The sequence below is a fragment of the Protopterus annectens genome, chromosome 7.part0 (assembly GCF_019279795.1).
Source record: "Protopterus annectens isolate FY-2018-M chromosome 7.part0, PAN1.0, whole genome shotgun sequence".
NCBI lineage: Eukaryota > Metazoa > Chordata > Ceratodontiformes > Protopteridae > Protopterus > Protopterus annectens.
Genome location: NC_056739.1, coordinates 969,562,695 through 969,590,194, shown reverse-complemented (window position 1 = coordinate 969,590,194; position 27,500 = coordinate 969,562,695). Strand labels below are relative to the sequence as shown.

General features: G+C 39.8%; 1 protein-coding gene across 2 annotated transcripts in view; it reads right to left on the bottom strand.

Moving 5' to 3' along the window:
• The window catches only part of LOC122806810 (tropomodulin-2-like), a 922,231-nt gene that overhangs the window by 342,022 nt on the left and 552,709 nt on the right, over window positions 1–27,500 (bottom strand). For both annotated transcript variants that reach the window (XM_044077540.1, XM_044077541.1), the window contains exon 4: window positions 4,041–4,163. In XM_044077540.1, coding sequence (XP_043933475.1) covers window positions 4,041–4,163 — 123 coding nt within the window. The remainder of the gene's footprint in view (window positions 1–4,040; window positions 4,164–27,500) is intronic.

Here is a 27,500-nt window from a genome sequence, read left to right as displayed (position 1 = left end):
TGATGATTCTGTCTCTATGGCCTTGCAAACAAGGCTGGTTAGACTAATGGGTCTATAGTTCACAGGGTCGGTTGATGCACCCTCCTTGTGCAAGGGGATGATGGTAGTTTTCCATTCGGGGGGAACAAACCCAGTGCTTAGGCTGTGGTTGAAAGAAGTACCCAGCAGTATTGTTAAATCCTGTTTTATGTATATATAACCAAGTCAAAGATTCAGAAAATGGAGCAGAGCAAGAAAATGATGTAGTATAAACTAATTTATTAACCTTTCCAATCAATCAATATTATATTTTTTTTAATATATAATGTAGTTTTTATGTACTTATTGTTAGTAGAATATAGGTTTTAGTATGATATTTATATTAGTGTGTTGTAGTGCTTTACTTTATAATTTATATGTATGTGATTGGCTATTTGGGATTGAATTTGATATATACTTGGAAAGGTGTTTATAACTTTGTGATAGATCTGATGAAGCTATTGTTAAATCCTGTTTTAAACCATTGAGAATGCACCCTGAGGTGTTATCAGGTCCCACAGAGGCTATGTTTTTGGCCTTGGACAGAGCAGTTAAGATCTGCTTTTTAGAGATACTAGGTGGAGAATAGGTGGTAGGAATGTTTTGGGGTACATGTGGTGGGGACAGGGGGTGTATTTTCACCAAACCTGTCCACTAGCAGGTTGGCTATTTCCACTGGTTCATTATATCTGGTACCATTAATACCAGTTCAGCACAATTCTGGGCTTTTCCTTTAAGATTTCAGATGTAGCTAAAGAATGCATTATGGTTATCCTTAGTTAGGGATGCTACTCTAGATTCGTAGTTAGCTTCAGAGGACTTTACAAGATGTCTTATTTGCTTGTTCAAGCTGAGAAGGGTGTGCCTCTAATTCTGAGATAATTCCTTCTTGTTCTTAGAAATTTCTTCCTCTTATTATATAACCTGTTTATGGCAGATGTCTACCAGGGAGGTTTGTTTTTCCTGAGGATCTTGCTTGGTCCTATCAGGAATGGCTGAGTCAATACAATTGCATTGATGCTTATACAGTGCATTGGTGTATATCCCAGTACAGGTGTCCTTGCTGTCAGTGGGGATAAGAGCTTTGAAGCTATTAATGCCTTCTTGTAAGATGCTGTAATTGGCTTTGGGGAAGTTTTTTAGCCTAATTTCTCCTGTGTGTGTGTGTGTGTGTGTGTGTGTGTGTGTGTGTGTGTGTGTGTGTCTGATACTATTGTTACTTCGAAAGAGACTGACTTATGATCTGACTTCACCAGGGAGGGCCGCATACTTGTGGTGTTGCACTGTTCTACCATGTTGGTTACTACAAAGGCTAGAATGTTTGGGCCCCTTTGTGAGGGTGCCAACTATCTGCTCAAGCCATTTGAGTTAATGAAGTCCAAGAACCTTTGGGCGAGTGTGTTTGTACACGTATAATTTACCCAATCTATGTATGTGTAGTTAAAGTCACCCATAACCAGGGTGTTTGGTTGTATTTTGAACGACTCAAGTAGATCCAAGTAGGCAGTGGGGATATCGTAATTCATGAAGGGGGGTCTATAGCAGGCGATAACTTGGAGAGGGGTCTTTCCTACAGTTATCTGCACATGGTGTAACTCTAGGGAATCATTCTGTTTAAACAATCTTGAGATACATTTACTTTGATATTTATATTTGTTGATATTCCTCCTTCTTTAGTTTTCATGTGTTCATTTTGTGGTCTGAATGTGCAGAAGGTATTATATCTCGATATGGCCAGGGTGCTCTCTGCAGCCTTGAACCAGGTCTCTGTGACTGCACAGATGTTCACATCTTCCAAGGTGAGGAGTGCTTCCAGTGAGTGCAGTTTCAGATTTAGACTCATAGCATTTAGCACCATAACATTAAGGCTGTTTTTTTTTTAGGGTATTTTTATGTAGGGAATTTTGTTTTTGTGACATTGCCTAAAAAAGGCAATATGGGGGAATCAAGAGCCTTAGTCAGTAGCAGAAAGCCCATAAATAGGTTCTTCGTGCACTTAGTGCACTCATCAGTTCTCTACATTTCAGTTTGACTACTACTCAGTTTGAGTATGCATAACGTGCACACTGCACTTTCCTGTCACATAGTGACATACAAGGCCTTCTTTTTTGGTCACATTCCCCACTAACTATCAGGAGAAGTGACAACATACATACCCATCTGCAGATCCTGCCCCTCCCACTTGAAGACCTTTCAAAACTGAGTCTAGTCTCCAAACTAGCTATGCCAAATCTGTTGCAAGAAGGTCACCTATAAAACATTTCTCAGAATAGTGTCACATAAAGGCAGAAAAGTCCTGGCATAAGTTACGGCTGAATAATTAACACTTGCTAACAAGTGCTGAATGTGCAGTCCTAACTGTCGTGATTTTATGCAGCTACAGGCACTCCCTTTGCTAACTGAAACTCGTATTACTTTACTTAGCAATTTCTGACTGTGCTACTGTCCTTTATACGCTTCAGTTATATGCACCCTTATCTACATTTTTGTTATCATTGCTGGTGGATACCAGCATGTACAGTCATTTAATCCAAATAGTGGAAGAGCTAAAGTAAGTGGCAGACATGCAAGTTATGACACCTGCAAGAGACGGTACTTAATTGTCCAGGAACAGTGAAAGAAAGAAATCACAGCCAACAGCTGACCCATCATTTACTGATCTCCAAACTGAAAAGCATTTACAAAAGAAAAATGCCTTATGCCAGAAGGGTCAGTAGAAGCACTGCAAAAACAAAAAGCACAGAAAAATCACTGCAATTTTAAAACAATCAAAAAGTCGAAAAAGACATCAAAACTAATACAGATCAGTTTTTGTATGTCTGACAATCTGGTTTTGTAAAACTGCTCAGATCCATAACCAGCAAACTTGACATCTAGTGCTTCACCTAGACACAATGAAGGTCAGCTCTATGAGACGAGTTTCCAATTAGCAAGTGATTAAGACCCTCCCCCCAAAAAATGTAACCTTCACAGTGTTTTTTCAAGGGAAAAAATAGAAAATTAGTATCCTGCTTAAAGTCATTATGGTACTGTAACATTTCAAGCCACAGTCTGTAAACAGCAGGGAGTTAAATAAAATTAGGTATATTTCTAACACCCAGACATTTCAAAAGAATCACTAGCAAAGAACAAAAAGGGAAAACTCATGCACCTATCAGTCTGTAGAGGATCTTGCTGGTCCATTGGCACTAATCCCAAATGTGAACTAATATCGTCCTTTCATCTCTTTGATTCTAACAGTGGCTAAGCAGTGTTTGTTTGTAGTTTAGCAAACAACCAAACATAACAGTTTTGCATAATACACAGCCGCACGATGAAGAAAGTATTTTCTGGAAAGCTGAAGACTAATAAGAGAGTATGCTAAAAACAAAGGAATGGTTAATATACAATAGAAAAAAATGATTTAAGAAGGTAGTCAGCAGAAACCACTATGTACAATTTTACCTTAGAGTAGTGACATGTTAGGAGTTACAGAAGCGGAATTTGGGAAGTTTTCAGGGCATTTAAAGGTAGATGGATGCCCGGTGTTGTAGGGTACAATTGTGCATGTAAAGAATGGGGTGAGGAATCTATGGGACATCAGTGGAGGTGAGGAGTACAGAGGGGTTTGTAGTAATACTGAAGGGTAGCACGAAGAAGAAGCTGTAGAGACTATGATGACTTTACAGTAAATGGTGTTGAAATGCAGGCATCTGCTTGAGGTGAAGAGGTCTGAGAGTGGTGTATTAACTTATTCAAATTGTTTTACTGAAAATGCAGCTATATTAGTGCAGGACATGCAATTCTAAACACAGGAATACATGTAGCTACATAATGTGGACACTAATTTCTGCAACTGGCCACTTTTGATACATTTGACTAATTATGACTCAATCAATCATTGCAGATTAGCGACTTGGTATTACAAAAATATGCTTCAGTCTAGGCAAGTAATAGCAAGCACTGATATATTTGGCTTTGTGTGTTCTGCAAAAAGTGCAAGGCATGCATAACTGACTGTACACGTGCACACAAGTACCAACCTGCAAGGTCACAGAGTTCAGTATCTGTAGCACCAGCAAGAGCTTCTTCCAGTTCTTTGTCCAGGGTAACTTTTTCTTCTCTGCGAATCTCTACAGGTTTGTGCCTGGGGACAAATGTTTTACCTAGAATATAACAAAAGTTATCATCAGATATATCACCACTGCAATCATTTTTTACTTTTCACTGGAAACTGAGCACATGACATTATACTACACAATTCACAACCTATCATCCTGGTATTCAGACAGTCCTGTGACAAATTAATATATAAACAGTACAACTACTGTATCTGTTTACATAGGTGCCTAGACAGTAAAATATAGGAAACACAAAATCACTGAATAAACATTGCAAGCTGAAGTCATTTGACTGAAAAATTATAAAAAGTATAGAACAATATTCAATCCGGGGTGAAGGGAAGACCTGGTCAGCAGGTACTGAAAAATTTGCCTTACTTTCTCTAATCTTTTCCCTACCTGCTGGTTAGGTTGCTGTTCACACCTAAAGAACAGCTTGAACATTCCTATTGCATTTACTGTCAAAAAGAACACATACCATACTGTTTCAGTGGGAAAACAGTAGCGCCACACTAGTTAGCAGACCGTGAAGCACACATATGTTAACTGAATTTCATACTTTGTAAATAAACGGTACTCAAATGAGTAGACTTTTGTTTCTTAGCATCTTACAGAAACAACTGCAGCCTGGAGTGAACACTGCTTACATTTATATGAGGCTACATTACTGGAAGATGTGAACATTTTTTTTAAATGTTAAGTATGTTGAGTATGTGAGATGGGAATGGCAAAAGTATAAAGACTGAGTACAAAACTTTATTTGTTAACCAGGTATGCCTACTGGACAAAATTGTCCCTTTTCCAGAGCAACCCAGAAGCGCTATCTGCTTAAGTGACTTGCTCAGTCACACAATAGGCAAATAGAGGACAAAGGAATCAAAACCTGGCCTACAGGAAACAGCTTTATCATCTGATAGCCTTCATCTCCGTGTTATCTGCTAGACAAGATAACTTTTAGCTACCCTTCTTTGCTGTACATCCTGAGGGATTTGTAATAATTTAGTAAAGATACCCACATACATGGCATTGTATATGTTACTCTTTCCCTATGCCTCCATCTGGAATTGTGTTTTTCAATCTGAGCAGCACTGGCACAAATGTTCTGAGACAGAAGAGAAATTTACGACCTACCTAGTTTGTCCATTAATATGTACTTAAAAAAAACCTAGCAGCAAGGCAGTTGCTATTGAGTACATTAAATAACTTAGAAATATTTAAAAGTTTAAATAGCAGCCCATTAAATGAAATCCATTATAATCCGACTCTAGCTTACACCCCATGCCTCTAGGTGAGAATGCCACAAATATGTAGGAAGCATGACTTTGAATAAAACAATTCTCTCTTTACTCTGCCCATTACTTACTACATACCCTGAAGGCCCTACTACTTAACAGCCTTTTCCCTTCCCCCACTACATGTAAGGCAGGTATTATACCTTTTCTACACATTCCTAAATTCAGAAACCGGTTTTAACACTACTATATTTACAAAAGTTAACTAAACTATCTACCACCTTATTTATGAAATAATCATATCTCCACTATGCTGCCCACTATGTACCTTCAAACTGTGTTCCCTGATTTTCATGTAACTTTTTGAAAGGGGCAGTTGAACCTTATGGATTACTTTTAGGTACTTAAAACGTTTCTATCATCTCTTCCCTTGGTCTTCTTTCTTCAATACAAATATACAGTACATTGGTCTAAAAATCTATGGTTAGAAGTAATTCAAAATAAAAATAGTAGGGTCTGATGTGCATTTGGGATATGGATAGTTGGCCGACTGCGCCTGGATTCTGCCAAATTTTTCTGCCTCACTGGTAAAACAAGTGAATAACTGTGGGGCTACATAATAAACTACTTTACAGTTTTCTGTACATTAACATCCATTTTGGTGGCACAATGTTATGACAGCACATTCAGAAATGTTTAGTAAGAGACAGGAATGACTGACAGCCTCTGACCCTGCTTAGAAGAATTTTATATCTTACTGAAAAACAGAGAGGATGAGACCCTCAAGTCTGATTATTCCCTATGGTTGTAAGCTCTGGGCTAAATGAAAGGTCTTGCAACTGGAAACAAAATGCAAATGTGAAGTCAGAGGCACACACACTATTTTTTTTTTTTTGGTCAAACTGCTGAGATTGCAAGAGAATGGAAGTAATAATTGCAGGTTGTTATATTCTGAAGGGTACCAATTGAGTATGTGTAAAGATGGGTTCCTATTAGATGACCGAAGACGCATTATTTCGAATGTGTCTTGATTGAACTTGAAAAGATGAAAAGGCAAAATGACGAAACGGCATATATGCAAATTCTTTCCCTGGGAAAGAAATCGCTTGGCCGTGTCCGTTACTTTGCTGTTTTAGTCACTGTAGTGCGATCTCGGAGTTGGCATATTTAAGTTGGGGGGGGCACAGCCCCCCACTTTATAAGTGTTTTTTTTTTTTTTTTTTGGAACAGCGATTTTTTTTTTCCCTTGGAAAAAAATCGCTGTTCTAAGTGTTCAAGTTTGTAAGCTTTCGCTTACATGGGGTCGATAAATCATCGTTCGTTTTTCTAAGTGTTCGATGATTTAATACAGACCCATAAAGATTACGGGATAAAGACAGGATGGAAGGGTATTAATACAGGGTTAGGTGGGAATGAAGTTAATTTAGTGCAGAACTAGTCATGCAGGGCAGGGGTTACCTGTGAGATTAATGGACGCTGACATATGATGGCACTGCTGGTCCACATGTACTGGTAGGTACAGGAGGGTAAGGCGGTGTTTTACTTTTTTTTTTTTTGATCACTGGGTAAACCTGCTGTCCCTAGCTCTCCTTTACTAGGGGTAACCTACAGGTACTGTCTGGTTAAGTGCTTTGCTCAGAGTCATACTTTACATGTGGAAATTGATGGAATCAAACCCAGGACTGCAGGGTGATGCTTGCTAACAGCATGAAAAGAGCTGAACAAGTATTGGGAGACTTGCTTCAGATAAGCAAGAATCAACGGGACAAGAATGGCTATAGAAGTACAGAGAGTTTAAAAAGGGGAAACATTTGGGGGAAATCAGGAGTTTAGAAAGACAGAGCTAGGGCAGACAGGTCTTAAGGTTGCATCTTAATGCACCAATGTATAGGTGATTAAAATCTTCAAGGGGGAAGGAGATTAGTTTAGGTATAAGGTGGGATACAAGTAGTTGATAAAAAAGGCAAGGTTAAAAGCCATGAAGAGGGAGAAGACAAGTTTGAGAAGGACTAATGGACATGCAAGTTTTAGATTTTGGAGGAACATAATGCATGTTAAGAAGCTGCAGGAAAATGAGGGAGAATAGGGAAGTGAAGAGTTAGGGGGAAATAGAAGTGATGGCAGCAAGCAACTCTAGCTGTCAAGTTAAGTGAGGCAGCCACCATGAGGGTTGTCCTGCACTTTGGGGATTAGTAAGGCATTTGTATACTTAGCATACCAAATCTTTTGGCCTACGTCCAAAGAAAGAAATACAATGTGCTGGGTGAACCATGCTATACTTGAACTGTATGGATGGACAGAAAAGGTAGGGTTAAGTGGAAGATATTGGGGTGGTTACTTCAAATTTATGTAAAATAAAATTTTTAAAAGATGAACGATGGTAGGTAATTTGGGGGTGATAGATCTCATTATTCAGAAGACAGAGATACAGAAGGTTGATCATATAGAGATTAAAAAAAGATTATTATACACATGTCCTGGACTGGTCTTAAGGACTGTAAACCTAGGTGATGACCTTAGGCAATATTATTTTTGCATTTTTTTTTATTTAGGTGCATCTTACTATCTGTGTTTTTAATTAGTAGATACTGCTAGCACACCAGTATTCCTATTGCTTGTTTTTGTAGCAAAATGAATTGCTTTAAGGTTGAAAGCATTCCATTGAGTAAAACACAAAATGGCACAGCCAATTAAGCATGAAACAGCATGGCTTACCATAATGTCAGAAATGACATGAACAGTGTTTATAAACACACACACAGGGAAAAAAAGCTGAAATTTATTACTGTGGCCTTCATTTCTTTCAAATTTCATCACAGTCCAAAAATCAGAACTGTGCAAAGAATATAGCTATACTATAGCTATACTAAGACTCAGAATACAAGCTGTGTTAAAAAATAGATGGAGAAATAGGTGCTTGCCATAAAACAATCACTGATATATAGGTAGTGGGAGGACTAGATATGTCTAAGTCTGAGAGCAGCAAGTTGAAATATTTTACTTTGGTCTTATCTTCTTTCATATTTCTTCATAATCAAATATCAGAAGTCTTTAAAGAAGGGCAAAACAGTTTTGGGGTACTTATCTGATAGCAACATGATGAAATAATGTAGTGTAGCCATACTTTATTTTACATTTCTTCACATTCAGACATCAGACATCTGCACAGAAGGGGTCTACATGTGTGTGTGTGTGTGTGTGTGTGTGTGTGTGTGTGTGTGTGTGTGTTTGTGTGGGGGAGCATCAGTAACTGACAGCAAGAAAAGTATGTGGCCGTGGCCATAATTTCTTTTACAGTTCATTACAGTCAAACATCAAATGTGCACCTAAAAATGAGCTACATTAGAGGGTGACCAGGATGTGTACAAAAGTAGACAATCACTGATCTGGCTCACAAAAAGGTGCAGTTGTGTTTATGGGAAAACAAGCTGAAATAAATTCCTGTGGTCATTTTTTTTATTCATTTATTCATTACACGGTCGATCAGTCATCACAGATGTAGATTTGAAAAGTGTCTGTGTTTAGATGGGAGCTGGAGAGATTATCTAAAGACAACTCATCACTGAACTTTCTTTGTGAGAGTCACTATGTGCGTGTGTATGTAGTTGAAATACATACTGTCCATTATTACTTTCACTTAATCAGTCAGACTTCAGAAGTGTACACTGCCAAAAATGGATATCTGTACAGGTGTGCAAGATCTTGTTTCTTCACATAACTGCAATTCAGGTGCTACTGTCAAAATGCAGTATATTTACATAACTTAATAATGTTTTCTCTGACCTACAATCCTAATTATATCTTATATTAGACAATGAAAATTACAAAAAAGTTTATAAAAATGGATTTAAAAAAAATACCCCTCTTGAAAAAGCAAAAGTTGGGAATATAACTGTTTATGCTTGATGGCAATTTCAGTAATAAATAAGTACACTGTCCATCTGTATATACATTGCCAGCACAGCAGTGGTAATCACTGCCAAGTTGCAGAAGCAAAATGAACTACTGAACAGGGTATGTCATACAGAGTCCGAATATCTGAAATCAAGCAGGCTAATCATTCTCCATGGCAGTAAATAGCAGTTACCTCTAAAGCTGTATCAGGGCAAAACCTCTTGAAGTAGTATATAAGGAAGTAGTATTCTGGCCTCTAACAGACAAAATTACCAGTACAAACTTTACATTTTGTGAAAAGAAAGAAGACAGAAAGTTCCTAAGACTGGGAGTTCAGAAGTAGAAGAGAACTCCTTACTGTGAGTGTGAAAATTCTTAAGTAAACAACTACAAAAAGAACCTAGCCAAGATATAGTTTTCACTGTGTGATACCTTAAACCTCCTGCAATAGACACTCATGTGATATATAAGCAAATGACCCCTTAAGGGCATCAAGTGTTTTGGCTATATGGTTTCTGAATGTCCATTACTTTTACGTTTTCCTTTGTAAGTTTTTATGGACAGATTCAGGCCAAATTATATATATATATATATATATATATATATATATATATATATATATATATATATATATATATATATACTACATGTAATATGTTGCATTTTGTCATTCATTCTGTATATAATGTCATATAACTATTGTGTTTTCCCAGGCTGAGGCTGAAATGGGTCCAATGGGATCAGTGTTCTATCTGGTTAATAAATTCAAAATAAAATAAAATATCACTAGCCCTTAATGACATTAACAGTGGGCTGAATAAAGAAACAGACTGACAGCACATAAGAACAACTTGGACTGCACCACCTACTGTTAAAGATGTATACAGCAATTAATCAATAACCTTATCTTAACCCTGTCAAGAAATTTGTGCATTTCCCATGCATTCCTGAAATCTTTCACAATTATTTAACTTTCCAACCTTCTCAGAATGGCCCCTCTGTGAGAAAAGACTAATATACATTTCCTGAGTGACTCATCCGCTGTATTTAAATTACATACGCTCATTTGCAATCATTTTTGAAAGATGCTACCTATCCTTGTGGATTTTATTGACTTCCCTGAGGTCCTTAAAATATTACATTATGTCCCTTACGCTCTGCTTTTTTTTTTAGCACACTAAGAATTATTTCAGTTCCCTTATTTTATACAAGTTGGACTGTACATATGGCACGAGATATGCTGTTACTAATTTCTGAAATACAGAAAGACAAGTGATTTCAGAGAGTAATCACTGTGTATTATATATTCAGAATGCATGTAATTTCATCTACATATCAAGAGTCCATCTTCTGCAATTTCAGACTAATGGATGATCATTTTTATACTGGAAGGATTCACTGGCATATCAGAAAATTATAAAAGGTGAATAAACCACAAAACTCTTTCCTTTTTATTCTCTTCTGTTACAACACGAAAAAGGGTTACTTTTACTGTTGTTTAAAAGTATAACAATAACAAAGAGCTGGCTTTTCTCAAATTCGCTCATTCTCCAGTTACCCAATTAATCCAATAGGGATTTGGGGGACTAGAGCCTATCCCTATACTCAGTGAGCCCAAGGTAGGCAAACTAATTCTGAGTAATGTGCCAGACTGTCCCAGGTCATGTTCATGCATACACATGCGCACACACACGCACACACACACACACACACACACACACACACACACACACACACTTGCACACAAAATCACAGGCACATGACTCACACACCAACTAACAATTTGGAGGATTGCCAGTTCACCTAAGGTGGAGCAAAAGGGAATAACTCACAATGTCACAGTGAAGACACAAACTATGCAAAAAGGTCACCACAGCCAAGAATCAGACTGCAGAAGCAAGTGCTGTGAAGCAGCAATGTCAATCACGACACTGGGCTACTGTCACTGAAAACCATTTGAATAAAATTTTCCACAATACAAATTCTACAAAGTAACATATGTTTGTTCCACCCATATGGGGAATGTGCCCCCCCCCACAAATTTCATACTATTACATTCTGACTTTAAGTTAGCACAGTCTTAAAGTTAAGGGAACACATTTTTTGTGAAAAAACAAATATTTCATTCATCTAGTTCTCTTACTCCTTCTCCATCTTAGCTTACGGCTGCTTCCACCTTCTTCCTGTACAGTTACAGGGTGCTGTGCCTCTACTACTATCTGCTCTTTTCCAGCCTCTATACTACTTCCCATTCCCCATCTCACGAGTACAATCATTTTTATTTCTGTCTTATGTGATAAAGAATCCTTAAACTTCTAGTATCTACTAATTTTAAATAATAATGGAAAATCTAATTGCATATGTAATTGCTACTACTTTTCCCTCTTATTGGTTGCATTTCTCATTTACTTGCATTACTGTTTTTGATTGATTGCGTTTCTCATTTACCTGTATTGTTGTAATATGCCAAAAGGTTGTAGCTTTTCTTCATGTGCCTCTGCTGAAATTGCATTTTAGCTCATTTGGACTATCCTGGTTAACAAATGCAAATAACCACATCTCTTTATCCATGACTGTGTAACCTTTTCTGTATGCATGTATGCATTATTTGTTTCTGCAATTGCTGTTACAGTCTGGAAGTGAAGCACCCCATACTGCTCAACTATTTCTTGCTATTTATCATTTATTTACATGTCTAATCCCCTTCTGCAATGAAGGACACAGCCTGATGATTGGGGGGGGGGTCCCCAGCTACTGTCCCACAGCACTAGAATGCTTTGAAATGATTCCTTACCCCTTACTCTCAGCAACAAACCTTAGTATTCAATGAAGTAATGTACAGTGTGCACAGATCATAGGTACAGCCACACCTATCTTTGTCATTCATCACTGTCCCCCTCCTAATTACAGCCATTTTGGCAGCAGTGTTCCACACAGCTGCTGTTGGGAGACACAGGGTGACTAAGTCTCTCCAGAGAAAGAAGGGAGTAGGCCATGAGCTGCTTAACCTAGCCCTCAATGACCTGAACAGATATTACTAAAGTCACTGAATGAGCTTCCAAGTTTGTACCAGCAGGATGAAATAAACAAAACATTTCTGTGCCACACTTACAGGAGCTACATCATCAACCACTGACTGTGACAATAGTATTTAGCTACATGGCATATGACAGCCCTGTATTCATATGGAATTGAAATAATTCTGAGAGATTAGTTTATTTGCTGGTAAAGATATCCACCGAGTACATCAGAGAAAAATCTCAAACAAAGACAGGAGATGAAGGTCTGGCATATTACAAACAACAGAAACAAATGTGAGGTTATGCATTGACATTCTGGAAACTAAAGCTATCTGAAAGCTCTCAAACAAGAAAGCTGGTGCAACTTACAGAATTTTAACTACTGGAACCTAAAATTAACCCAGCACAATATCTCACCCTTCTATGCCCAAAGGGATCCATTTGTTCCTCCAGTGTGAGAGGCAGAACCATTCAATTCCCAGCTGGATCAACAGCCCTATGGCCCATTTGAGCTCTGAACAGTACAAGAGCCATAATCAATACATTTATATCCCCTGGAGGTGAGAATCATAGGTGAGAAAGCAGAACAGCATGCACGTGCCATATGGACTAACAGTGGTGCTGCGGTAGCGTTGTCGCCTCACAGTTAGACGCTGCCCGTTCGATTCTCAGTTAGAGCATCTTCTGTGTGGCGACATGCGTGAATGGGTGTTCCTTTGTTGAAGGTTGTGCGTTAGGCCCGGCAAGCCAGCATGAAAAAATCTACTGCCAATCATTAGCGGACCGGAGTTCCGTTGTGCCGACCACTAACCGGGAAAAGCCGAAAGACACAAACAAACCAATTCAAGTTGAAACTACTGACCAGTGATTAATGCATGCTGTGTTGCCTAAAATGGAGGTGCAACTCCACACACTGAGTCTAAATATGGAGCCCCTGTGATACAACCCCAGCTTCACCCCATTTTATCACCTGGGCTGAGCAGTACTGTGGGTCTCGCTGCTTACCTCCCTTGAGGATAAGCGAAATGACTCCTTACTACCACTCATCTAACACTCCCTACCCAGCTTTTCCAGCAAAATGCTAATCAAACCTGAGTCATTTGGGGGTGGAGTCAAGGCTGTATACCTCTGCATCACAGGGCAGGGCCACAGTTTTCAGAAAATTATACCCCAATAACTATGATTTGCATTACACCTACTAACGAAAAATGTGAAGCACTACCCATTTTTTTCAAGGTACAACTGCAATGGAGTGTTGTTCTTCCATAATGCCTACTGCACAGCCACTTTTTGCAGCTCAAGAATTCGAAACTGAAAACATTCTCAGCATCCAAAATCCACTCTAAGAAAACACAGGATGCCTCAGATGTGTGTCTTTTTCAGAGAAAGAGGTGGACCAGATGTTTAGTATTAATGTCCTGCCCACTAAGATGACAACAGACTTCAGGTGGCTCACAAAAGGAAATGTCAACAACTTATTTGTTGGCTGTCATACACAAAAGCTGAAATATCACTACATAATACATATATGTATCTAATACAAGTGCTTATTACTCAGAAATCCATATAAAATGCCAAGATCCCAATTAAAGCACCTAAGGGTGGAGGTTAAGCTAAATACTAAACACACTGCCCTAGTGAACTTACATATTTCTGTATCTGAATAAAGGACTATCACTACTTATAACAAATAATTTTATACTGTCCTTTTGCATTCACTGCTAGACTTAACACAGCTGCTCTTCCACTTTTATTTCCTTAGAGATGTTGTATAGCTCTCAGAGTTGCTACACAAATCTATCATAAAACAAAATAGCAGCAATGATATAGAGTCATACCTCTCAAACTCTAAGTGCATGAACTCTGGACAAAGCCAAAACTAATGGAGAGACAAAGGCCCAAAAATCAGGGACAGTTTTTAAATATTGCTCTTACTTGCCCAAATTCCAAAAGATTGCACTCAGTGTTACTGACTACGTACACTAAGAGCAGGGTGGGAGTAGGTGATTGGAAATCTGTTCTGTGTAGTAAGCCTGTCACAATGACAGAAGGTCTTTCGGAATCAGGGCAGACCTACACTGACAGCAACTCGACTAATTTAGAAATTTGCAAGGATAACAAATTTTGCATTTGCATGAGTTTTTTTTTTTTGAAGGATATTAAGTCTGAAACTCAGATCTGTGTCATTATTTAATGAGTTCAGTCCTTAATGATTTGCCAGAAAAACATGAGGCAAAAATCTGCACATTATGTGAAAATCTGAACAGCTGACATTTAGTTACAGATTTCATCAGTATTAGCTACAACATGTGGTCTGTTTTGTAAAATGCTGTACTTGTCTTTGTGGGGTCTGCATGATCTCAATTCGGAATGGGGTTTTCCTGAGTACTTAATTTTCCTCCAATATCTCACACACATGCTGCTTAGACTGTTCTAAGAAAAAAAAAGTCCCTCAAGCCATGACAGATGCAAAGCAGTTCTACAGTACTAATGGAAGAGTACTTACTGCCTGACACGGAAATGTAACATATCCATCAGAGAAGATAAAGAGCAGAGTAGGCTAGCTAAGCAGTTCTTATGCCAAGTAAGACGTATTATTTTTCTAATTCTGGGGCCTGCTATGTACAATCAGTGCAGTCAAAATCAAATAAATGAAAAATTCCTGCTGTTTATTAAGTCCATAGAAAATACTTTTATTAACAGTTTTGAAAATAAATGCTATCAAAATTGCTACTAATACTGCTTTTACCTGGTAAGAATTGTTTTTTCTAAACTTAAGAAGCGAGAAATGAAAGTGCACATCTGAGTTAAGATGGTCCAAAAGCATCATTTACAAAATGACTGTTTTAAACACTAGAGTGATTTTTCAGAAACATTCATAATATAAATTTACTACCAACTGGATCCCTTACAAGATATATCCTGGCACTGAGCTATATCCTTCGAATAACTGGTCTGTGTTAGAACTTCCCAGCCCATATGGCTTTACTTAAAATGAGATTTTTTGCTACCTGTACAATTCTGGTGAAGAAATATAATACAGCTGAATACTGCCAAGGACCTAACGGATGATGTGAAATTAAAATAATAGGCAATACCCTGTAGAAACACATTCTGAGTGGTCAAGTACCACTTGGCAATTTTCCCTACCTACCAGTTAAGCTGTACATTTAAGCAACAACTTTTTTCCACAGAAAATCTAGAGTACTGAACTCGGGTATCAGAAACTTATCATTATTTCCAGTTTGCATGACATAGTAGAATAAGCTTTGTCATTACTCAAAATGTACTGTAGCATCACCACTGACATTTAAATGTTCAAGTGTCACTAAGGGCTTTACTATAGTTAGACTAAATACCAAAAGACCACAATGCTAAAAATCATTTGACTGAAAATTCATCACAGGAACATTTTGTGAAGTAGCACATATCTCTGTACATTTTTTTTGTGGCAGGAACCCACCCCCATATTCTCCATGTGTCTTCCTTACTACTGCTACTTTCAGTTGAAAGTTGGACTGCTATATAGTAATGGAAAATAAGATTATTTTTTGAGTAAAAACAAATGTTTCTCTCTTACGGCAAGGAAGAATGACGTTAAAGTGGGCATTTATTAGTAGTCTGGGGGCTCAGCACCCATACGACAGTGCAGGAAGGGGCAATCGTCTCTACATTAAAATAATTCAAGTCAAATGCTTTGCAGTCATTTGCTTTCTGCCAAATGCCATTCAACCTTCTGGCATTCTAAACGAACAAAACTAACTACAGCATTTCTCTGTAAATAAAATCTAACCAGAGGTTTTCCAGGGTGGTCATGATACAAGTCCTTCCCCAAAAATAAACCCAGGTTAAGATCGTTAACAACACATGATGGACGTGTTGAATTATAAAATAATAAAATTATTGACACCTGTTGACTGAGGTTATTGTAATCTGCTCGCCATTTTCGGACCATTCGAACACCCAACTTCTTCTCTTTGCAGAAAGTCGTAAGATTCTTTCCTCGGGAGTCCTCCACGATTTTTATTGTAACCCTAATCCTCACTCACACTTGACAGTTGCGATCCTTGGCCCATAAACACTGGCAAGTGCACTTTGATTGGTCAAAGTACAGACAACGCACATAAAACGTGCGCACTTGACAACGAATGGGTGTGGTTGTGTCTTCTTAACTGTCACCATTTTGTGTTGCCACTCCTGTCTCGTAAGTCTTCAATTAACCCTCCCAGACAAGATGAGTGCAAAAAGAAAGAGCTATTCCATCGAGTACAAGAAAGGAATCGTGGAGGACTCCCAGGGAAAGAATATGATGGCTTTCTGCAAAGAGAAGTTGGATCTCCGAATGGTCCAAAAATGGCGAGCAGCATACGATAACCTCAGTCAACAGGCAGATGAGGGAAATGCTAAGAAGTGCAAGTGTGGATCAGGTCGGCAACCATTATTTCCTGAGCCAGAAGACATCATCTGTGAATGAATTGCTAACAGGAGAGCCAAGACTTTGGTTGTGCGCAGGGCTGACATTCAAGCATTTGCCCTTGCAATGGCACCACAGTTATAAATATCCTCAGAAGAATTCAAAGCATCACAACATTGGCTGGATGGCTTTGTTCAGCGATATGAGCTGTCTCAAAGAAGATCGACAACACTGTTCAAGCTGGAAGATACTGAAGTTATTAAACGTGCACTTGCATTCAAGTCCTTTGTTGATGGCATCGACTTTTCTAAATACCAACTCTCCAACAAGATTGCTATGGATGAAACTGCAGTGTTTATGGCCCAAGGATCTCAAACAACAATTGATCAGAGGGGTGCCCCGTCAGTCTACATTCCCTCCACTGGTTACGAAAGTGCACGTGTTACCTGTATTTTGGAAATTCGTATAGATGGAAAGAAAACCCCACCTCTAATCATTAGTAAGGGCAAGAAAGCTAAGACTGAGAGTGTTTCAGCCATTTGCATTCTTGAAACTGAAAAAGCCTGGTGCAGACAAGCTGTTATAAGGAAATGGGTCGATGTAATGCTGTCACTTGTTTTGCGAGGTGGCGAAAGAGGTCTGCTAGTCTGGGATTCAGCCAGCACTCAACGCGCTAAAGACATGAAGAACTTCCTTGCACAGAGAAGAATAGATCAAATAATGATTCCGGCAGGAATGACTGCCTATCTCCAGACTCTTGCAATACAATAAAAAATCCATTCAAGGACCATTTGCGTATGGAACTCAATGACTACACTGAAAATACAATGGAGAGAAATCAGCGTGGAAACTTTGTGAAGCCTAGCCTGCAAGAGGTCATGACTTGGGTGAAGAATTCATGGGATAAAATCACTGACAGCTGTGTTGCCAATGCACTACGTGCAGGCTACATGCACAAGCAGTGCTCATTTAAGGAGAGCACTATTGCTAGGCATGACAGATTGGGGCAATGATTCTACAGGAAATGGAGTCACAAGAAATTCAGGCTGGAATTCGGGGGCTGGAGACTTATAACAATGTTTCAGAAGAAGATGATGTGACGGTTGGGGAGAGATGGGCGAAGGCTGCCAGCCTAGTCAAATAGAATTTGATATATAATTATGGCATTTGTAAATAAATGTAAAATACAGGCATGTTTGAGTGTAAAAGAATACTGTGAAATGTGGAACTGCAAAATATGTGACAACATTTCACTCTACTGGCCCAGTGAAGCATGCTGTGACCCATTCATGTTAGAATTCGGCACCAGTGCGTCTGGATGAAGGTTTCATGCCCATTGTTTTAAGGCTAAAGTTTATGACCAGAATTTACATGTGGAAGATGCTTTATTGCTCTGGTTTCTGCTAGAGTGTATATGTGAAATGCCTTTTATTGTTGTAAGTTTCTGAGCAGGTGTTAGATTGCTAAATAGTGCAGTTTGTTTGCCTGGGAAAACCTGTGTCAACATGATGTAATTTGGGAGGGACCCAGCAGACATGTTTGTTAGCAATGTTTAAATATTATTTCTCACAAGAGACTTGGAGCATTTTGATCTTGGATATCTAACTCAGCACTCTGCCTAAGCTCACATGTAAGTTTCTAGCACTGTGATTTCTTGTAAGAATAGTTAAAGCTAGTAAAGATTAATTAGGTATTTTTCTTTGAAATCAGACCTGTCCTACTGTATTATTTTAATTTTCTGTGTGTTCTCTGAACTCTTAGATATCTCTGTGGTGTAGTAGTTTTGTCTTGTGTTTTAATTATTTATTATTAAATATTTTAAAACCTTCTACCTGTGGCTGGTTTATGTAGAGATAAATTATGCTTTAGAGTACATTATATATTTATAGAGTTTACTGTCTAAGCCCTTCCAATAAGCCCAGACTGAATAGTCACATTACCATTGGATTATAATATTGCACAGTAATAATTGGACACCCTTTTAAGGGCCTTTTAGTAACTAATAATTAATTGGGTGGTGGCAGGAATTACTACTGTATGGTCTGGGTAATAAGGGCACAGCTGGAGAACCTGTGCCAACCTTTTCCCAGGAAAGTCTGTGTGGTTGTATGACTTCTTCTCAAAGTGTGTGTGTGTGTGTGTGTGTGTGTGTGTGTGTGTGTGTGTGTGTGTGTGTGTGTGTGTGTAACAGCTACCTGGGCAGAGACATGAAGCACTGGTTGGACAGAGAGGGTACTGGAGGTTTTAGCTTGCCCTGTTAGGCAGAGACCTGGACCCTATAGCTGTGCCAGTGGGGAGTCCTATTGGGGACCTGGTGAGCAAAGGCGCAACCAGCCCCAGACTGACTGTAATATCTGTGTGCACTTAAGGAAAATTGTACTTTACTATGTGCATTAGTTATCCTTTCCTCTTCTAGAAGACAACCTCCCTGGTGTTTGTGGTGAGGATTGAGGCTCCTTGATTGCTGGGCCAGGGCACGGTCGTCACAGATGACATGACTGTATTTTAATAACTTTTTTGTTATTGAGGCAACAGAATGGATTGCTTCTGCTTTCAGCTGCCAGCAAGCTCTTGTCATCTTTTTGACTTTATTGTATTAATGCAAAGTTTCATTATCAAGGGGTAATTACAAAGTAAGGCCACTAGTTCCCAGACTTCATTTTTATGACTTTCCATCATTCTTCTCTTACGGTTTGGGTAAGGAATAAAGAAAGCATCACCACTCAAAAAGTGGCAGCTATTCACCTGTTTTATTCCCCTTCTCCAATACACATGTATTGAGATTTTTCTGCACTTTCTGTTAAGCATGAAATATTGCACTGTGAAAGCCAAGGTCTAGATAATTCTTTAGTTGAAATGTTTGTTGCACTGTTTATGTAAAATTCTCACACAACTGTTAACGCGTTACCTAGAACTGTTGTCCAGTAATGGAAAAGTGCCAAATAAATGTTGATTTGTATACATGAATAAATGTCAATTTGTGTACATGAATAAATGTTGATTGTTGTACTGGGGGGTAAATCAGGTATCCCCTAATAATAAGCCCTAATGCTTATTTTGGCGGGGGGAAAAGTATAAGACCCGGTCTTAATTTCAGGGAAATACGGTAGACTTTAGTACATGGGGTTGTCATCAAAGTAAACTAACACAATAGTCTTGACACACCCTGTTTTGCACCACTCAGATTCTGTAAAATGTTTGGTCTCAGTGGAGGTATAACTTGGCAAAATAAGGCTGTACCATCTCCATGAAATCTGCAACTATACATTACAAAATGATGAAAGTTGTTATGTAATACAGTAGTATGTATTATGGCCGAAATATAACTTTCTCCACTATTCATCCAGATACGTATGCATGAATTCTACTGTTTGACCAACCAAAAAAATTACCTGCCTTTCTCACCAACACTAATGGAGTAGACAGCCTCTGGGATATGAATCAAGCATTCCAAAATCCAAGAAGACAATAGTTCCTGGTACACACAGCTGCATCGAGCCATCTCCACAGACGTTGTCTATACCCTCCAAATATTCAAATGGTCATCATTTTATTCTGTTGGTGGCATTACTCAGCTTGTGTTACAAACTCTGCATGCCTACGTTATAATATTCACTACTAAAACTATTCAATACAATGCTATCATTAGCTATTACTGCCACAAAGCTCATGCCAAAACTTGTGACACAAACCTATAATTGAGGTCTCATTAGTGCAGCTGCTGTCATGTAGTAACCTTACGGTACTATAGAGGATGACATAATGGTTAAGGTGTTTACCTTAAAGACACAAGGTGCAGGGTTTGATTCTTACATGGCGTAACTGGCTAGGCTTCAAATGGCCCAAAAGGGCAGTTAGCCTAGTACTAATCTATGAACCTATGAATTAGAAATCTATTTTCTGGGTACAGGACCCTTCACACCCTCAAGACTGCTGGCATTTTGAAATAATACAAGATCTGACATATAAAGATCGGTCAAGCTACATACTTATAATGATACACCCAAGAAAACAGAAAACAGTTTTGTACCTACCATAAATGTAGATGTTCGAGGATCCACATTGCTGCAGTCCTAACTATTGGGTAGTCCGCTGTCCAGTCGGCCCGAATACCAGAGTATATGGCTGACGTCGGTCAGGGCGCATTAGACTGACGTCAGTACGTCAGGGTACTAATGCGCATGACCGACGTCATATCCTCAGTCTTTTCTTGCCCCAGATGTCAGAAGACCCTAAAAAGACAAGGCCCAATATACCTGCACCAGAAATATGTACAATATATACAAAATATATACAAAAATATCAGCATATAACCTCACCTACACAACCACCCCTAAACACAGAGGGAAGGAGGGAGGTAAATTGGACTGCAGCAATGTGGATCCTCGAACATCTACATTTATGGTAGGTACAAAACTGTACTATGTTCTTCGTTCCACATTGTTGCAGTCCTAACTATTGGGTAGAATCCCAAAGCAGAGGTAAGGGAGGCTGGCAAATCATAAAGAAGCAGGAGCTGACAACATGCCTTGCAAAATAGCTGTGGCAAAACCAGCCCTAGACTTAGAGTAGAGAGGAAGGTGATAATGCTTAGAGAAAGTATGCACTGAACTCCAAGTAGCTGCCTCCAAAATATCCTTAGTTGCCACCCCTTAGAAATGCTGTTGAAGTGGCAGTAGCCCTAGTGGAATGAGGCCTAATCCCAGCTGGAATCTCCTTGCCATGATGGGAATAACAAAATGCAATGCAAAACCCAATCCACCTAGAAATAGTTTGTTTTGACACAGGCTTGCCCTGAACTCAAAGCAAAAGAAACAAACAACTGCTGAGACTGCCTAAAATCCTTAGTCCTGCTTAAATAATAACGCAATTGCCTATGTACATCTAAAGTATGCAAAATCTTTTCCCTTTATTTTGGGGTCTGCATAAAAAGTAGGCAAATGAATAGTTTGGTTTAAAGCCACACTAGAAACCACCTTAGGCATAAAGGAAGGATTAGTGTAATGATACCCTATCCTTATGGAAAATCAAAAGGGCTCTACTGCCATAAGGGCCTGCAACTCAGACACCCTTCTTGCAGAAGTAATAGCCAACAAAAAAGCAGTCTTCCATGACAAGTATTTCAATTCAGCAGTAGCCGCAGGCTCAAAAGGTTGTAGAGTAAGTTTTTCCAACACAAAATTGAGATCCCAAGCAGGAGTAGGAGCTCTCATTGGGGTCTTATATTCTTTGCCCCTCTAAGAAACTGCTTGAACAAAGGATGCGAAAACAATGGTGGGTCACAATCATAGTGAGCTGAAATTGCTGCAGCATGAATCTTAATGGAAGAGAAGGACAAACCTTTGTCCAATAACTCAGTAAGATATTGAAGAGCCACATTCAAATTAGGCTCAGAAATCTCCAAATTCTTTGCTGTACTCCAAATTAAAACCTCTTCCATTTTTCTGCGTACACTTTCCTTGTACTAGGTCTTCTAGCTTCCATAATCACATTTAAAACTTGTTGAGGAAGTTGAGACCTGCTGTGTTTCAACACAGAATATGCCAGGCTGTTAGATGAAGTGAGTGAAGCTTGACATTGAGCAGATGACCGTCCTTCTGAGATAACAGATGTGGAATCAAAGGTAAAGGCCATGGAGGCTTCCTTACCAGACTCCTTAGTAGTGGGTACCAGTGTTGCGAGGCCAATCTGGAGCTATTAAAATCATCCTTGGCTTGTCTTGTCTGACCTTTAAGAGCACCTTTGGAAGAAGAGGCAGAGGTGGAAAGGCATACACATGAAGATTTTTCCAACTGAAAGAAAGAGCATCCACTCTCCAAGCTGTGTGATGAAACCCCTTTGTGCAAAACTTTGGCAGCTGGTGGTTTAGTGGAGAAGCGAACAGATCTATGTCTGGAGTTCCCCATGACACTGTCAATTTCTGAAATACATGAAGATCCAGTTTCCACTCGTGGGGATCCATGATTTGTCTGCTTAACACATCTGCTAAGGAGTTCTGTGCTCGGCAGAAACCTTGCCTGAAGAGTTAGTTGCAAGCTTTGCGCAGTCTCCCTTAAAATCATTGCGTGCCTGCATAGAGGATTAGAATGTCTTCCCCCTTGTTTGTTGATGTACCACATGACAGTTGTGTTGTCTGTTAGAATCAACACCTGCCCTGGAAGAAGTAACTCCTTGAAAGCCATTAATGCAAACTGGACTGCTAACATCTCCTTCATGTTGATATGTAGATGCTGTAGTCTGGCAGGCCACTTGTGTTGTATCCACTTTCCATTTAGATGAGCTCCCGAAGCAAAGTCCGAGGCATCTGTCGTTAAAATCTGAGTCGGCTCTGGCGGGTCACAGAGAGTCCCTTGTTTAGGTGACATTCCTGAGCCCACCACAAAATTCTTTTGAAGGCAAGGTATTATTTGAATGACAGTGTCCAAATCCTGGCAGTGCTGTGTCCATACATTTTGAGATACCATTGCAGCTTCCTCATATGCAGTTTGGCATTGGGAAGCACCAGAATACAAGATGCCATGAACCCTAATGCTTGAAGGACTGTCCTTGCAGTCAGCACGGACTGATGAGATAGTTGATGGAAGTAAAGGGATAGACTCTTTTGTTTGTCCGGGGTTAAAAGGCCATCTGGGCTGCTGTATTCAGTCTCACACCCAGAAAGCACATGTCTTGAGAGGGTACTAGACTGGACTTTATTTCGTTCACAGAATACCCTAGGCATCTTAGCACTGCTATAACATATTCCAGATGCTGTAGAAGGTCTTCCTTTTCTTGAGCCAGAATCAGGCAGTCGTCCAAGTAAGGATAGATTTGAATTCCTTTTAGCCTGAAGTAAGCTATCACTGGAGCCAGAACCTTTGTGAATACTCTGGGCAGTAGATAAGCCAAAGGGCAATGCAGAGAACTGATAATGAGAATTTCCAGCTCACGCAGATACTTCCTGCAACTTAGTCTTATAGGCACATGAAGGTAAGCTTCCTTGAGATCTAAAGTTACCATCCAGTGATCTTTGCCCAGCAGAGGTAAAAGCTGTTGTAGCGTCAACATCTTGAACTTTGGAATGTCCAGATAAGTGTTGAGGATAGATAAATCCAAAATTGGTCTCCACGTGTTCCCCTTCTTTGGGACTAGGAACAGGCGAGAATAAAATCCTAGGCCCCTTTCTGATACAGGGACTGGCTGAATGGCCCCTATTTGGAGTAACAGAGAAATTTGCTTGTGAGCCTCTTTCCTTTGTGGAGGAGGAGCGTCTGGCATGCCTTTGAAAGGGGCAATGTATGGAAATAAAACCTGTAACCGTGGTGAATGATATCCAACACCCATCTGTCTGGAGTGATTAAATCCCAATTTTCTTTGAAAGAGACAGTCTTCCTCCCAAAGGAGCTGCCAGGCGAGAATCTACTGGCAGCTGAAAAGGCAGGTCATTGGGTCTGTTTACGAAAGGACTGACCCCTGCCCTCACCAGAAGTCTGAGCAGGTGAACTCCTGTTCTAGGCCTAAAAGAACCTTGAGCTCTGCCCCTACCACGTCTAGACCTACTCCTAGACTGGGAATCATAAGCAGGATATGTCCATCCCTTAGTAGGCCAATTTCTACTCAACTTTGGTGGGTGGACCCTCCAAAAATCTTTAACAGTTTGCATAGACTTAGCTTTGTCCTCCAGTTTCTTTAAAACTGCTTCCACAGGCGAACCAAACAACACATCAGACTGTAAAGGAGCATCCAAAATCCTTGTCTTAACATGCTCAGCTAAATTCTGATCCCTCAACCAGGCATGCCTGCGAAGAACAGAACTAGTGGCAGCCACCCTCGAGGAGGCCTGTACAGCATCAAAACCACATTGCAAAGAATGCTTACCCACTTGTTCAGACACATGAACTAAATCTAGCAACTCTTTACACTCAATACCTTAAGACAAAGCATCCACCTTAGATTTCAGTTGTGAAAGGAGATAATTTTGATATTTTAGCATGTGAAACTGACAATTCAACGCCCTCATGGCTAAAGTGGAGGAAGTATACACTTTCTTTCCCCATCTATCCAAAGCCCTTGCCTCTTTATCAGTGGGAACAGGGTTTTTAACCACAGAGGCCTTAACACCTTTAGGTCCTTGAGAAACAGTTTCCGGGTCCGCCCTAGGACTCTTAAAAAGATACTTATGAGCTTCAGGCACCCTATAGTACCTATCAGGTTTAACAGGAGCAGGAGGCAAAGAATCAGGGTTCAGGGAAGCCTCTGCAAAAACATCTTCCACCACATTCAACACAGGAGGTATAGCTAAGGGCCTATGCTGGGGTAAAAACAAGAATTCCCTAAGCCTTTTCCTGGAATCAGAGTAATCCTGGCCTTCCCATTTAAAGTGCTCCCTCATGGAATGCAGAGTCTCTGAAAATGAGAAATCCTCAGGAGGAGAAGCTGTAGGAGTGGAATCATCCACATCAGAATCAGAATAAGGAGGATACTCCTGCAAATCTTCCACAGAAGTCTCAGAAGCCTCTGAACACTGTTCAAAACTATCAAACTCAGGCTCCACCCTAGGCCTCTTATCAGGAGGGGGCATAGAACCTCTAATCATAGTAATCAAATCTTCTGCCATTTTAAGCATATGTTTCTTAGGCACAGAAGCCGGTGCTAGGAGAAGCCCCACTGAAGCTAAACGGCCTACCTCTCAAAGAAGTTTTGGAAACAGAAGGAGAGGCTCTAACTCCCTTGGGAAGAGAGGGAAGAACAGTTACCTGAGAAGCCCCTCAGCCTGGCCTACCTCCTGAGAGGCACATCCTGTAACAGTAAAGTCTCTGCCTGAGACTCCAAAGAAACTCCTGGCAAAACCTCTGGCTCCACTGAGCCTTCTAAAGAACCGGCGTCCGGGACTGCGGTTCATCAACCCTAGGCTTCGCTGTTTTGTCCCTGCGCTTCTTGGGCCAGGCGGAGCATCCGGCGGCATTTTATAATACGCTTCCCAAACACTAACCTGGCACAGTCTAACCTTCTCTTAATAGTGCGTTTGTTAAACCTAGCACAAGGCATCCAACAACGTCGTGCTCAGGCCTAAACAAGGTATACACAAGGTATGGTAATCCCTATGAGGTATCTGTTTCCCACAAGAAATACAGTTATTCACTTTTTCTGACATCCGGTAAAATACTGAGGCAAGAAAAACCAAAATGTTCCCAACGGGTACTTAGCCAACTCTGATTCGGTCTGAAACTCCGACTTCAGAAAATTTCAGAACGCCAACCTGCACTCGCAAAACTGCTTCTGCATCGGACCATGCGGCAAAAAAGACTGAGGATATGACGTCGGTCATGCGCATTAGTACCCTGACGTACTGGCGTCAGTCTAATGCGCCCTGACCGACGTCAGCCATATACTCTGGTATTCGGGCCGACTGGACAGCGGACTACCCAATAGTTAGGACTGCAGCAATGTGGAACGAAGAACATCAGTCTATTTATGTGTTTGCCATGGCAGAGCACTGATCCACATGGAATTTTCCAGACTCGGTACAGCAGCAATGTCTGGTTAAATGACTTGCTCAGAGTCACACAGTAGGCAAAAGTCATAACAGTAACAGTAAAGTTACAAAACCACACTACAATTTCAAAGTTCTAATTCAATTAAAAAAAAATGCCCAAGTGCATTCTCACATTAGATAACTGGAATGCACAATGACGCCTTCAGGAATCTTATAAAACTTGTACAGCATAGTATATTTCAAGTTAAAATTTTAAACTGCAATCCTGCAGATTTATACGTGGTGCCCGCAGATGAAGAGTAACTAAACAAAATCATGTTTATGAAGGTAAGTAAAGGAAACAAATGAGAGTGAGGAAAAACTGAAGCAAAGAAAGAAAACAGGAAGTTGACAGTCATAAGAAATAAATAATTAGGGAAATAATTCTTGTTCAAAAATAAGAACAGAAAAAGTTATTCCACTCACACTGTAGTTCAGTGAGTTTCTGTGACTTCTGAATAATGGAACAACACAATGCAACACTGGCACCCACCTGCCTAATAAATGCAAGCAAGAGTTGCATCCATATACAATAAACCAGCTTCAAGAAAGTATTTGCTGGGAATCTGATTTAACAACTCATTCACTCCAATGGAGCTCAGCAAATATGCACTTTGACTTCCAATGGGCGGAGCCTAAGCGTTTTGTTAGAATCAAATTATATCCTCATATTTCAAACAAATGTTCACATCTCTGGAACCATTGTAGTTATGAAAGAAGTATAAATGGCAAACTATTTTTATAGTGGTGGTATTCTTTAGGTTCTAGGTCTTAAACTGAATTTTTATAAGTTACAGTAAACACTGGCTCCCCACATAAGCACCATGTTCAATCATAGTCTCACATCAGGCTTTGTGCCCACTGAATGGCACACAGCAACAGCTATCCCACTCCACAAAGGAGGAGCCACCACTGATCCTGTGAACTATCGCCCTATTAGCCTGCCGAGCCCGGTCTGTAAGGCCATGGAATGTATCATCACGGAACTCATAAACAAAGACATTGTTAATCTCCAAACTCTGGACCCCACCCAGTTTGGGTATGTGAAAGGCAGATAATTCCTCCAGAACCTGATCGACTTCTTTGAGGCAGTCACCAAAGATGTAGACGACGGTTAGGTGGTTCACACAGCCTATCTTGACCTCATCAAGGCTTTTGACACCATCCCCCATTCTGGAATTATAGCTAAACTTACTAAATTAGGTATAAATCCCTACATCACAAGATGGGTTGCCAATTGGCTCACTGACAGAACCCACACTGTAAAGGTTGCAGACTCCAAATCTGACTTCAAACCAGTGACAAGTG